General features: G+C 46.5%; 1 protein-coding gene across 2 annotated transcripts; it reads right to left on the bottom strand.

Moving 5' to 3' along the window:
* Nucleotides 1–567: 567 nt before the first annotated feature.
* On the bottom strand, nucleotides 568–12,857 carry CSF3 (colony stimulating factor 3). 2 transcript variants are annotated; one of them, XM_069237420.1, is made up of 5 exons: nucleotides 12,547–12,857; nucleotides 8,145–8,338; nucleotides 6,447–6,554; nucleotides 4,286–4,432; nucleotides 568–3,342 (listed from the first exon to the last, which is right to left on the bottom strand). In XM_069237420.1, the coding sequence occupies exons 1-5, from the start codon at nucleotides 12,560–12,562 to the stop codon at nucleotides 3,184–3,186; spliced, it is 624 nt and encodes a 207-aa protein (XP_069093521.1). In that variant the 5' UTR covers nucleotides 12,563–12,857; the 3' UTR covers nucleotides 568–3,183. The 2 variants fall into 2 exon arrangements, with proteins under 2 accessions (XP_069093521.1, XP_069093522.1); XM_069237421.1 differs by lacking the exon at nucleotides 12,547–12,857 and adding an exon at nucleotides 9,333–9,641.
* Between the last annotated feature and the right edge of the window lie 1,597 nt (nucleotides 12,858–14,454).

Raw genomic sequence — 14,454 nt, forward strand, 5'->3', positions numbered from 1 at the left:
TTGAGGCTGGGGCTTGAGAGCTCTGGTGATCGGGGCAGAGGTTGTATTAGAATGTGGGACATGTGGCTGGGGCCCTGAGGACTTTGTTGTCCAGTCAGAAGTTTTTTAAGAGGAATGTGTTCTCTGATACTTGGGGTGTGAGGGCTCTGGTGTCCAGGGCAGAGGTTGCATCAGCCGATTGTGGTGCCTGAGGGCTTTGGTGTCCAAGACAGATGTCGTGTCAGAGGAATATGGTGCCTGAGGCTGTGGGCCTGAGGTTGTGGGGTCCAATCAGAAGTTTTTGCCACAGAGGAATGTGCTGCCTGAGGCTGTGGGCCTGAGGGCTCTGGTGTCCAGGGCAGAGGTTGCGTCAGAGAAATGTGGCGCCTGGGGCTGAAAGTGAGGCCTATATATTTGCATTGTGTGAAGCTAGGATGCTCTCGGGCAACGCAGTGGAGCTTGCAGAGGAGTGACTGGGCTCTGATATGTTCGAAAGGAGATTCTCTTCTCATATGGCAGAAATGTCACCAAGCCAATTAAAAACTAAATAAAACAATAGTCACTTAGTTATATAACATGTTTTATTCACATCTCGTTCATAAAACAGCTGACACATTATTCAAAGTTTCACAGACCGCAAATAATAATAAATAGATCTACTTATTAAGATAAATAATAAATTACTCAGTGTCAATCCACCAACCAGTACAATTTATCACCACGAATATAAATAACAATAAATACGTTTATTATATAATACTATAAATAACTTATTAAAACATCCACAATACTTTTTATTCAGGTTTCGCGTTCGCTTTTCCCTAAAGACAATGCTTTGGGCACAATAAATAGGCAGCGCAGAGATAGCTGCATCAGCCAATACACAGACTTTACGGAAGACAACAGGGACCATATGTGCATACACTTTTTCCCATAGACACAGAATAGGTCAAAACCTTTGCTACATCTGCCCCAGGTGTGGAGTGTAGGTAACAGGGGGCTTTACGTTCCACTTACAAGTCCATGGAGTCAGAAACCTGAGAGCTCAAGCTGAAAAGCTAAAAACCACGAGCTGCAGCATCAGCTCCTGCTAAGAGGTTTCTAACTTCAATGAGTGGGAGACAAAGATTGAGAAGAGTTTAACGAATCCCTTCCAGTTGAGCATCAGTAACATACGGGACATAGAACAAGTTCAAACACGTATTGTGACGCATTAAACCACCACCGCCCTGAATAACATAATTTTAAATATTAAAATCAGTTAATAAATACTTTGTCGGACTGCTCCTGTGGATTCCTCGTTTTTTTTAACATTATGGTAGGATACAGGCGCTCAGGTGACCCACAAGGAGCAGCCCAAGCTATAAAATATATAAAAATTAAATGATAATAAATAAATGACATCGAATAGGATACCTAACCAGCATATGAGGTGCTAATAGTTCCAAAATCCATTCGACGTTTTTAAATAAGAAGAGTATTCAAAATTCAACATTAAATACTGGTACATCTGTTTGCTCAGTATGTTGTAGAACAGCTTGAAGCCGAAAGTTCATATTCACAAATACGCCAATGTAACTCTTTACCACTGCAGCTCACACTAATCCAGATCTAGGAATAAAGGGATCGTTGTTCTTCTGTCTTGTGTCTTATCTGCTAGGTGCATTCTGGGACTCGTAGTCCGATCCCTTCAATGGGCAGTGCAGGACTATGATAGACTACAGCGCCAGGCAGCAAGTTAAACCCCGGGAGTGGCGCAGGCCCCGAGTCAGGGCACCAGATTCTGAAAGATGGGTAATTCTTTTCACAGTATCTAAATTGTGCTTCGCGTATGCAGCCACGTTTAAAGGGGCCATCCGGAGAATGACGTCACCACAAGTCTCAAGGCCCAAGCTGACATCATCAAACACTGGGACATTCTGAAATGCCTGGTGTTAGTGATAGTTACCTGTGCAGTAGTGATTAAAGACAACTGTTTTCCTCTATAGCGAATGGCCCATTTAAAGTACGAAGCATGTACACTTTACACCTAGTTTAACTGCGGTGTAAGAGTTAACTTGCCAAAGATAACACACAGAATAATCAGTCATCTAATGCCTTGACGCAAAATGCAAGCTCCTGAAATTCCTTCTAGTAAAAACAATTGGGGCCTACAGCCCTCGCGGGGGAAACGAAATATCTGAGTGGTCGTCGTAAGTCATATATAGTCAAATTAAAACACTGTAATTTTAGAGCAGGGAGAGCGCAAATGCACATGCCCTGTATATGTGGTTCCTTTGTGGCACCCCTAGAGGACCGATCCCACACTTTCCTCCGCTTTGAATGCACTAAACAAATGCATGTTTATGTAATGTTTACATTGCGAAACTCAAGGGTTTCCAACTGATCCCTTGATTGCTAGAACAGAAACGCTTGGCAGGACAGGAGTAGTCCAGTCTTAGAATGAGTGAGGTATTTACTTATTCTGTGAATGTGCTCGCTTTATCTCAATGTAATTCAAGGCACGCATCCGAAAACAGTTCGAATAATTGTATATGTTCTGCCCACGCGCACTCGAGAAATTGAAAATATCAGAGTCCCCCTTCCTTGCTTATCCTGTAGACCCCCAAGCTGCTGAGAAATGGGAGTGGGCCCTTCCCAAGGTCCTCATTGCAAAGGAATATATAAATAAATAAATAAATACATAAATAGACAAATAGGTCACACAAAGTACAATTCTGGTCACTAAAGGTCATGTCCTTGTTCACTAGACCGTTTCAGGAGCCCCCAAGGGTGCGGTGGACTCCCCATTCCTGTCAAAGATCCAGTCTTCAGAATGGGCTCTTCTGAAATAGGGGCACAAAAGAGGTTCATGGCAACAAGGAAGAGAGGCTTGAGAGCTGTGTGTGAGGGTTGGTATCTGTCCCACAACACTTAGTGGTATTTCAGCTGCTTGAGTGGGCGCCCTGCAGGAGCGCCCTTCTGCATGAGATGGCGTCTCTGGCTGCATAGCAGCTTACCTCTGCCGCTTAGTCAACAGCAAATGTTCGTGAGTAAGTCAAATCAAAGATTCGTACAGTTCAGTTCCACACAGTGGACTACAAAATACATGAGGGGGTGTGCTCATAGAGGTCTGCCCCCTGTGGATGATCAGTGGTATCAAGACACCCTTCGGGTACCGCACCTCGTGGGCCAGGGCATCTGTCCGCTGCAGCCGAGGGATGCTCACTGCCGGAGGAAGGGCCGCAGGGCACGGGTCAGGGTCTCCAGAGAGCGCTGTAGGTTGCACAGGAGGAGGTAACCCCCCGCCTGCTCATGGAGAGGCGTGGGGAAGCTGACTTCCGCCGAAGGGTAGTTCACTGGCTCGATGCTCATGTGCTCCATCTGTGGGAAAGAACAAGGCAAAACGTAATCAGAAATCCCTCATTGCGTATCTCTTGCTGCAGAGAAAACAAGCCCCGAAACTCAATCTCAGAGACCTGGAAAGAGACTCAAGTAACTTTTCAAGCGTCTTCAATGATATTGGAGGTGCCTCAACCCCTGTGTCCTCGTACATGCCTTTGTGAACTGGCCATAAAACATCTAAAATATGAATAATCGTGCCCAAGTAGAAAGGATGAGCCTTCTTGCACTTTTAGCAATAGAGAGTTGGGCGTTTTGGGCTGATTCACAGATTCAAGAAGGGGTAAGTAACAGGTTATACCTGACGTGCACTTTCCTCACTCATAAATACTTTTGTGAATCAGCCTCAGTATGTTGTGAGCTCTGTGCAGCACAATGGGCAGTGAGCTTTCCTGGACATGCAAGGTAAGTGGGGGGTACATCATTCCTCACCCCTCTGTCTCTAATCTTCTTTTGATATTGGGGGTGCCTCATCCCTGCCTTTTGACCAGTTTATCCCTGCCATCTGATCTCAACCTATGTTTGACATTTGATAATCCTCACTTTTGCTCTATGATATTGGGCCATCCTCAACTCTGCACTGTGACTCCCCATGGCCAGATTGCCCATGGTTCTGGCATTTCGCCCTTATGGTCCGCAGCCTGAGGCGATTATATCCAGAGTTGCATGGGCTGCAGTAACCCCATTCTTGCCACGGCCCCTGATGTGTGGGGCTGGTTGGAACATTTTTGCCAGGACTGACTTGTTTTCCTGTCCAGCCCTGGTGACCCCAGGTTACCTTTAATATTGGTTGAGCACCATATCTGACATCACACCGCAGATCGTCAGTGTGATATCTGTCAATTTCCTGGGGACATTGCATCCCTGGATTGAGTGAGCTTCCTAGCTTATGGACACAGAGGTCCAGTTCTCCAAGGCATCTTACCTGCTGTCTGAAGTTGCTCTGCAGGTCTTCAATGTCACGCCTAAGGCGGCTGACAGCCACAGTGTTTCTGCTCAGGACTTTCTCCAGGATGGGGAAGCGGCTGTGGTAGGTCTGCAGGCCACTCTGCACCTGGTTCAAACACTTCTCCTAGAAAATAAAAAACACATTTAGTCGCTTTTTCACATACCATATGCAATGCAAGAGACCGGCTAAAGTGATACTTTCTTGGAGAAAGGGAATAAAGTGAGTGTTCTCTTTGGGGTGTGTTATGAATCCCTCTGCGGGGCTGACTGAAGTGGTTGTTCCTCCAGAGGGGATTCCAGCAGCTGTAGTGTAGATGGGGTTCACTGGGACATAAAGGTAAGGCCTTGCAAAGCCCAGGGAGAGCATATTTGTATGGATTATAGAAGTGATACGTGAAGCCTTGCAGCATCACCCAGGAATCATCCCTGCCCCCACCTAATGCACCTACAAACCCCTGCACCCTCACCTCTCTCCATGGGAGCAGATACCCGACTTCCCTTAAGGATTAAACCCCCCTCTGTAGCCTATTACCATGTACACAAGATGTATCAGTGTGAGCATCTCTTATGCAGGTGGTACATGGGTAGCAGCGTAAGCCTCCCCTCGCACACAGCCCAGGCAGCATCAGTGGAAGCTTCTCTCACACACAGACCAGGCACAGCATGAGGGCAGCTCCCTTCTAGAACAAGCTTTCCACTTCCCCCTAAGTGAAGGCACCTCGAACTGTGAGGAGGTGCTTGTCCTGAGTCCCAGCTCAGCCGAGCCCCAGTGTGGAATGTGCATCCTGGCACCAGTGTTCAGGTGAGCGAGCTCACGTGTTATTCTTCATTGTCCTCTAGCTCACAGAGGCTCCCTGCCCTGTGATTAAAGGAAGGGTTCTTTCGGTCACTCAGCGCTCTCTGGTTTCAGCTTCATCAGCCCCAGGTACTTGGACGCCGGGAGGCTGGCCAACACAGGCAAGCCCATTGGTGCCCCAAGAGCCTCTGCTAGGCTTTCAGCAAGCGCCAAGAAGAGGGGGCATAAGCTAGCAGCTGTGCAGTGGGCAGAGTTGGGGAGTAAAACATGAGTCGACGACTAAGCAGACAGGAGTCACAGAACCGCTTGAGTCGCAGCTGAGGACCTCAGGGGGGGATGGGCAGAGTTTTACGAAGCAAGTACAATGTAATATTTCACATACTTTGCGCAGTTATACCCTTTTCCTTCGCTCACCCAACATTCCTGGCAGAAATGGAGTACTGTGAAACCATGTTACACCCGTAACTTGCAAATCTTTTGTACCAAGGTAATACCTAGCATAGCGTTTCCCCACAAAAGGAAATCTACGTGAAATGATGCATGCATGCAGAAGAACCACACGTACCCTCAAGTATCCCAGATTGCCTGGGTTTCCCCCACCAGGACCGTGGGCTGCATGATTGCTTATGCACTGGCCTCCGTCCTGTGCACACAGTGGGGCCTATCCACGAAGGAATTTTGGAGAATGTATAGTACTACTCCTCTTGTACCCACTTACATATTCGTACATGCCTTTGTGAACTGTCCACAGAACCTCTACAATTGTGTTAACATTGGAATAACAAAATAGATGTGTACACTGTTCCAGAAAGGGATGTATCTAGGGGAACCTTAATGTTCAGGAGCAAGAGCCCTCACACATCCGATAGGATGTCATGCTTCATTATTGGGTTGCTCCTCGTCAGACCGGGCTCTTTGCCGGAGATCTTTTTATAAGTGGCTGCCGTGGTGACAAATACTCACTAGAAATAGTACTGGTCAGCACTTCTTCTGGCAGGAGAGTGAAAGGTTTAAAATTGGAATATTCATCTACTAATAGAAAGAGCAATGCCCTCTTGGAATTTTACTCATAGAGAGATGGACGTTTTGGGGATGATTCACAAAAGCATGTAGGAGTAAGTAACAGCTTTTGATAATCGGCCCCAGTATGTTTCTGAGGTCACCACAGTGGGCAGTGAGCTTTCCTGGGCATGCTGGGTGAGTGAGTTGCACGTAGGGTTTTGAGACTGCATGTTTCCTCTACTAGTAGCCTGCTTGTGAGATAATCTCACCCACTGAGAGCACAGTAGGTCATTAGATGACCTCCCAGTGTGGTCGGGGGGATGCCTGCCCTGTTACTCACCAGGTTGTAGCTGCTACTGTGGCAGTGGTCCAGGAGAGGTGGGTCGAGGTGCATCTGTTCCTTCAGCACTGTCAGTTCTTCCTCCTTGCACAGCTGCAAATCCCGGCACTGAAGCCAAAAACAGAATATCATCTTGTTAGAACAAAGACAGATCACCTCAAAACAGAACTGATGCCTGGCCAGCTGTCTACAATACTGACGTGCACAAAATGTATATTCAACCCTGTGACCTTCAAATGCAGGAAGACCTTAGGCACCCTGTAACCCATAATGCTGTTCGGTACCGAGGGAGAGGAGTAACAGCATGCTCGCGGGCACTCTCTCAAGGCATCTCAAGGGCAGAGGGAACCTAGTGTCAGCAGAAGAAACCCAAAGCTCCTGCACCCCCCCCCCCCCAGCATGGCCTCTGCACGATTAGGACACAGGAAGATACAAGCCTGGGACTCCCTTGTACCTCCTGAATGATGCGCATTAGCACTTTTAAAGCCTGAAACTCCCTGCATCTACAATGCTATACTGTGCTAGGGTTCGCACATACACTTATCATTTACTGCTCTTTTTTTATTGAATGTAAACATTATAACTGAATGTTTGTTACCGAAATCGAATATTTTTTTTATTTTAATTGTTACAAATTACTACATTTCAGTTGCAAATAGCTTCTCACTTAAACCATACTTTGGGTCTTAGAACCAAGCCAGATCTCTAGATTGACTCTCTGCTTAATGTAGCCTGGTTTGTCCACCTCTAATAATTTGGAATTGCTGAGACCAGGGAACACCAACTCCGCTAAAACACATGCACCCCGAAATCCTTGAATTACTAACTTTATGAAGCGCTGTGGTGGCTAAGCCATATGAAAGGTCCTAGTGGAATTACATTCCCGCTTAGTGCCTCACTGTCAATGTTTTCTGTGTTGGTGAGCACCGGCACTTAAGTCATTCTGCCCCCCTAGGTTGGTGCACAATGGTAGTCCTACTTCTATGTTTGTGGTTTGTCCGGGATTTTTGTATTCCACATTTGGTCGCCCTGGTTCCATTGTGTTGGGACACTTCAGATTCCTCTGAAGCCGTGAACTCCCTTTGGTTTGGGACCCCTGGAATTCCATCTGAAACTGTGCATCTTTGTTGTGTTGGGACCCCTGGAATTCCATCTGGAACTGTGCATCTTTCTTGTGTTGGGACCTCTGGAATTCCCTCTGGGACCGTGTATCTCTCTTGTTTTGGGACCCCCTTGGAATTCCTTCTGGAACTGTGGATCTGTCTTGCTTTGGGACACCTGGAATTCCCTCTGGAACTGTGGATCTCTCTTGCTTTGGGACACCTGGAATTCCCTCTGGAACTGTGGATCTCTCTTGCTTTGGGACACCCTAGCTTTGAGGCTCCGAGGAGTTCTTGTGAGTAGGGGACTCCCTTTGTTTTTGGGAACCCCCTTGCACTGAGACATTTGGGATTCTGTCTGGAGGCTGGAAGCCATCTTCTGTTGGGGCTCCCTTTGAAGGTGTGGACTCTACTTTGCTTTGGGGTGCATGGCACTCCTTTCAAAGCTCTTGTTTTAGGGGACTTCAACAGCTGAAGCTCTGAACTGCCTCTTGCCTTGGAGCCCTTGCCATTCCTTATGATCTCGGGACCCCTGCACCCCCTTCGCAGCTGTGTGGAGGCACTTGGGGTTTTTACTATAGTGGTTTCATATACTTACAAAGATGTTGCGCAGACCCTGGCTCTTGTCTTTGATCTTGTCGATGAACTCCAGGTTGTTGGTGAGGAACTGCTGGAAGGTCTGGTCTGCAGACAGATAGCCGTACTGCCCAGAGAACTCATTCAGGGGGGCTGCGGACACCCCCACAATCAAGTACTGGAGAAGCAGGCACAGACAGGACATCTGCAGCACATCTGGGAGAGATTGGGTACATGTGAGTTCTGGATCAGAAGCACTCTGTCCGACAGTCGCGCTGTTTCAGAAACCCTCCCCACCCATCTCCCGGCTACTGCTCGCTCCCCTTCTCTGTCTCAACCGCAATTCCTTCGTGAGGCACTTCCTTTCTCTACCTAGGACTTATTCTTCTCTCTCTCTCTCATTCTCCTCTTCCATTCAGCCCTCCTCATCTTTTTTTCTCGCCTTGCTGCGTCTCCATCTTCCCGTCTAACTCTGCTTATTCGTCCTCTGTTGTCTTTTTGAGACGGCTTTCTGCCACGTTCTCCTCTCTTTTTCGCACGTATATTAATTTATTTTTCGGTCTCATTTCGCACTTTTTTTTCTTTCGCATTTCTTTTCGCTATCTGTCTCGCTGCCCCCACCGCACGTCCGTCCCCTCTCTCTTCTTTCGCTAGGGTGACCAGGCGTCCCGGATTTCCCCGGACAGTCCCGGTTTTCAGAGGACTGTCCCGGTGTCCCGACGCTTTTGTTCATTTTAAGTAATTGTCCCGGTTTTTGGGGCAAAGGCCAGGTCAATCTGTGAACGCTACGTTAATTTTAAATAATTTTCCAGTTTTTTGGGACAAAGATCAGGTCAATCTATGAACGCTATGTTAATTTTAAATAAACGTCCCGTTTTTTTGGGACGAAGGTCAGGTCTACCTGCCAGGCAGGAGTAAAAGGTGTGCTCCTTCCACGTGCAGCTCTAGTCTTAAATAACTGACGAAGTAATTTATTGGTTTCTCCCGCGTGCTGCTGCCTGCCCGGTCGCGCGTGAGTATAGGACAGGTCAGATATAAAAGTGAGACTAAGGGCTTTAGTCCTACTTTTATGCCTGACCTGTCCCGGTTTTTTCTTTTCAAAATCTGGTCGCCTCACCGTCCGCCCTTTTATTGATGTCGGTCTTTTCCCCCAGGTGACAGTATTTTCTCTAGCCCTCTTCCCGTGTTTTCTCTGCCCGGGACTCCTTACCCCATTGCCTCCTCTGCCCACACTTCTCCGGTCTTCCCTCCCCGGACAGGCCGTCCCAAGCACCGGTTCCACAGCTTTCTCTCCGAAGGGAGTATGTGTAAACTCTGCGAAGAATGCGGCGAATGTGGCTCGGAGCTACGACTTTCCTGTGCTGGCAGAACAGGAAACTCCGCTTCTGGGATTCCGGGCCTGCCCCTAACAGGATCTGCCAGCGATCTCAGCCAGGTGGCCCCGTGCCGAGAGTACCTGCTCGGGATCTCAGTGGAAAAGCAACATTTACGACTATTTCTGCTCCGTGCTGAAGTCTGCGAGACTCCACGTATTCCTCAAAACACTGAGATCTAAATGCCCTTTATCTATCTTTCATCATCCCGCGACACGTCCCCTTTTTATCTGCTTTCCCCTCATTATTCCACGCCCCCTTCAAAACGAATTTCTCCCTTTCCATGCCGCCTCCCTCCCTTCCACAGTGGGACACACAGGGGGAGTCACGGGCCTTTTCACTTGTTTGTTGCAGTAGCACTTGTGACTGTGGCCTTTGCCTCCTGCCCATCACACACATCAGTGTGCAGATCTCAGATTCAATTGCACTGGTTTTTGTAATGCCTCGAGATTATGGAATGTGATATCATGGTTTTCTGTGGTTAGTATTTTAATGTTTTTGGTTTCTGTCATAAGACTGGTGGCTGGTTTGGTGTCTGCACATCAGACATGGCAATGTGCACAATCTTGCCGAATCAGCTGATCACCAGTCTGTGCAGGAAAATAGCAGACTGGAGGGACCTCCTGCATCCAATAAATGCAGGGAAAGGGCAGGCTGGATGGACCCGGAGCGTTCAGTAAATGCAGAGAGACAGAGTCTGGGTGGGCCTGGCTAGTTCTTTCACATAAGATAAACAGCAAACTGGACGGACCTGACCCCTTGGTTCGTTTTAGAGAAATAGACTCAATGGGCCTCGTGAATTTACGTTCCTTAAAGCCAGAGGAATAGACTTGGATTGTCTGGAGTATTCGTTAACTGCAGAGAAATAGTCGGCTGGATGTTCCTGGTTTTTTTTGTTTTCGGAAAAGAAATAGCAGACTAGATGGGCCTGATGCTTTGACTAACTACTGAGCAATAGCAGACTAGCTGGGCTTGATGTATTTAATAAATACAGAGAAATTGCAGACTTGATAAGTCTGATGCATTGACTAACTACAGAGGAATAGACAGGTTGATGGGCTTGATACATTGACTACCTACAGAGAAATAGCAGACTAGATGGGCCTGATGCTTTGACTACCTACTGAGCAATAGCAGACTAGCTGGGCTTGATGTATTTACTAAATACAGAGAAATAGCAGACTAGATGGGCCTGATGCTTTGACTAACTACTGAGCAATAGCAGACTAGCTGGGCTTGATGTATTTACTAAATACAGAGAAATAGCAGACTAGATGGGCCTGATGCATTGACTAACTACAGAGGAATAGACAGGTTGATGGGCTTGATACATTGACTACCTACAGAGAAATAGCAGACTAGATGGGCCTGATGCTTTGACTACCTACTGAGCAATAGCAGACTAGCTGGGCTTGATGTATTTACTAAATACAGAGAAATAGCAGACTAGATGGGCCTGATGCTTTGACTAACTACTGAGCAATAGCAGACTAGCTGGGCTTGATGTATTTACTAAATACAGAGAAATAGCAGACTAGATGGGCCTGATGCATTGACTAACTACAGAGGAATAGACAGGTTGATGGGCTTGATACATTGACTACCTACAGAGAAATAGCAGACTAGATGGGCCTGATGCTTTGACTACCTACTGAGCAATAGCAGACTAGCTGGGCTTGATGTATTTACTAAATACAGAGAAATAGCAGACTAGATGGGCCTGATGCTTTGACTAACTACTGAGCAATAGCAGACTAGCTGGGCTTGATGTATTTACTAAATACAGAGAAATAGCAGACTAGATGGGCCTGATGCTTTGACTAACTACTGAGCAATAGCAGACTAGCTGGGCTTGATGTATTTAATAAATACAGAGAAATGGCAGACTAGATGGGCCTGATGCTTTGACTAACTACTGAGCAATAGCAGACTAGCTGGGCTTGATGTATTTACTAAATACAGAGCAATAGCAGACTAGATAGGCCCGATGTTTGACTAACTACAAGGCAGTAGCAGACTAGATGGGCATGACTCATTCACTAACTACAGAGCAATAGCAGACTAGATGGGCCTGATGCATTGACTAACTACAAAAGAATAGCAAACTAGAATTAATCTGGCCTATTTCATAATTGTAGGAAAACAGCACCCTGAATGGTCCTGGGGAGTTTGTAACAGAATAGAAATAGCAGAACCACAGAGAAATGGTAGAAGGGATACAGCCTCACCACCAAACCAGTATTTTACTGACTTGATCGTATTTTCTTCTTTCAGGAAAATATTGAGAAAATTAGCTAAAGCAGGCCTTTGAAATATAAACTTTAAACCGTGCATACAAGACGAAAATTCTTTCTTAGTCATTTTAGAGTCGTCTAAAGTATTCCCAAAATGATTATTAAAACAGACCACAATCACCATATTAAACATAAATACATATGATGTTAAAACAAATCTTACACGAGCATCAGCCCTAAGAACCCCCTGAAACAGACTACATCAACAAATCACCAGTATTTTCACAGAGAAACATGGTAGCCCTGAAAACCTGGTACATTTGCCACTCGCAGACTGATAGCAGCCAGGATGGACTGGTCATACATTATCTGCACTGAAGCTACGGACCCTGCACTCATTCTCCACAGATGAATGAGCACAAGGTGTGGGCCTGTAGCCGTGTTGTCTCCCATCCTTGGAGGAACACAGCAGCTTAGAGTGCAAATTACAGATTCTGTTAGGGGCACTTTTATGAGTGAAAGGCCTTTATCTTTGGAACTGCAAATAGCACAGAATTATAAAAGCGTTATATATATTTACCTGCTTTAACAGAAAAGTGCAAAACTGTATTAAAGCTTATTTAGTTCTCCCTATAAAACTAATTCCCCTGATTTCTCATTTTGTTCGGTAATGGGACACACTACTATTAGCAACTAGTTACTGGGCCATCTCAGATCTCGTGACACTGCCCAGTCCAAGCTGTTGAAGAACCTGATAGAGGGCCTCCCTCAGTCACCCCCAACTGACAGCACACCAACCCTTCCAGCGACAACTCACTGTGTACGCTCAGCATCCTCAGGCACAGAGGGATGGAGGGCAAGCAGGTCTGGCAAGTCTTCTCTGGTTGAGGTAGGCCCTGGGCCCTCTTCTCTTCTGCTTGTGGTATGGGCCTCTTGCTTCTGTGTTTGAGGTGCAGCCTTCTTCTGGTCTTCTATTTGAGGTAGGGCCTGCTGATGTTGGTCGTCTATATGAGGTAGTTTCTTCCGGTGTTCTGCTTGAGGTAGGTCCCAGTAGTTCTGAACTACTTTTTTCTTATGTTAGCTGAGTGAGGCACTATTGCCTTGTCACCTCTTTGCACTCGGTGCTTGAGTGCTTTGCAGTGTTCTGCAGGCTGAGGTTTACCATGCAGGCTTTATACTAGACTCAGGGAATTACCCCGTGATGCAATCTGAAGGATGAGGAAACAATCAGAGGCAATCTCTATTGTGCTGTGGACGCCACTCATTCGTATTTTACAAAATGCTAGAATTTTTTGGCTGAGTCACGTCACTTCACAGCTCTTTTTCCGAGCTCGCGGAGCGCTTCCTTTCACTGATTCCTTCACGAGCACCGCTTCTGCATGACTGCGAGGAAGAACTCAGGAAACGCTCGGCGGCCTCCGAATCCATCGTAATTCTCGGGAAGCCAGCGTGCATTGTGTTGTATTGCAGCATTTTATAGCGCTTGCTACCCTCGTGTGGGCGCTGAAGTGCTCACCTAGATAGGTATCATACTACACCATACAAGGTGTTCGTCTGAAAGCGCGTTGATCCTTTCTCGGAAGTGTTTCTGTGTCACGAGAGGTGACATTATCCTGCTATGGGGTGCAGCTCTTAACAGTGTGATGGATAAAACAGACGCTTGGTTTTCAGCCGCACCTGGGGCTGACCTCAGGGGGTGCTGTGTTGAAAAATAGCTTATTGGTTTAAAAGCACCAGCTGCAGAGTTCCTTGTGTGTCCAGCAATTTGCAGGCAACAACAAAAATGTAAAAAAAAAAACCTGGCGATTAATGTTCCTAATGGAGAGAGATCAGAACTATTCTAGTGGCAGTTTTGACTCATCATAAAGTAGCGCAAAGGGTTAATGTGCCTGCTGCACAAAGCGTGTGCCACGCAGATAGATCACAGAACTGTGATTAGCACAATAAAAAAAATTGAAAAGTGTGTCAGAGAGGGGCTAAGGAAATAAGGGGGCACTGTTGGAGGGTGGCTGTCAAGAAATTAATAGAGAAAAAGGTCCTAGGGTGGGACACCAAAAAAGATGATTGCACAGTGCGCCACACACGCTAAAGCCAGCCCTGCTTTCAGTTATCTGGCAGCTTTTAGCAGGCCTGCCGGTCCCTTTATGGCATTTTTTGTATTGGCATAGTCCATATTTCCCGTTACTGCACTGGATTGTTAACTCTGAGAAATTTTGTATAAAGTTTATGGTCCTGAACAAACATGGGTTGGAGGGAGAAATGGTGGAGAGATCTGCTGGGATGGACTTTGTTATGTCATCCACATCCGATTATTATTGTGAATGTCAAAAAGTGGTCATAGTATGTAGCTTGATGGGATCTGCAGTGGCAGGCGAGATGAAAGTCCTCTGTTTGTAGTGCACTGTGGCAGAGCTCCACTGGTATGTATGCCTTTCAGTATGTGATGGGTGGTTTATTGTCGTGGACTGATACAGTACTTGGTGATTGACATAACTCAGAGCAGTTCTATTTTATGTGAGTGTTCGAATGTTAGTCAGTATAAGGAAATTATTAAGCAGCCTGTACGGACTATGGTTGGTGCCATATATTGTGTTGTAAATGCATTTATGTAGAGCAGTGGTTCCCAACCTGTGGTCCGGGGACCCCTGGGGGTCCGCGAAGCCTTCTCAGGGGGTCCGCGAGAGCCTAGAAAATTAAAAAATATTAACAAATATTGACAAATTAG

This window comes from Pleurodeles waltl, chromosome 6, assembly GCF_031143425.1.
Source record: "Pleurodeles waltl isolate 20211129_DDA chromosome 6, aPleWal1.hap1.20221129, whole genome shotgun sequence".
NCBI lineage: Eukaryota > Metazoa > Chordata > Amphibia > Caudata > Salamandridae > Pleurodeles > Pleurodeles waltl.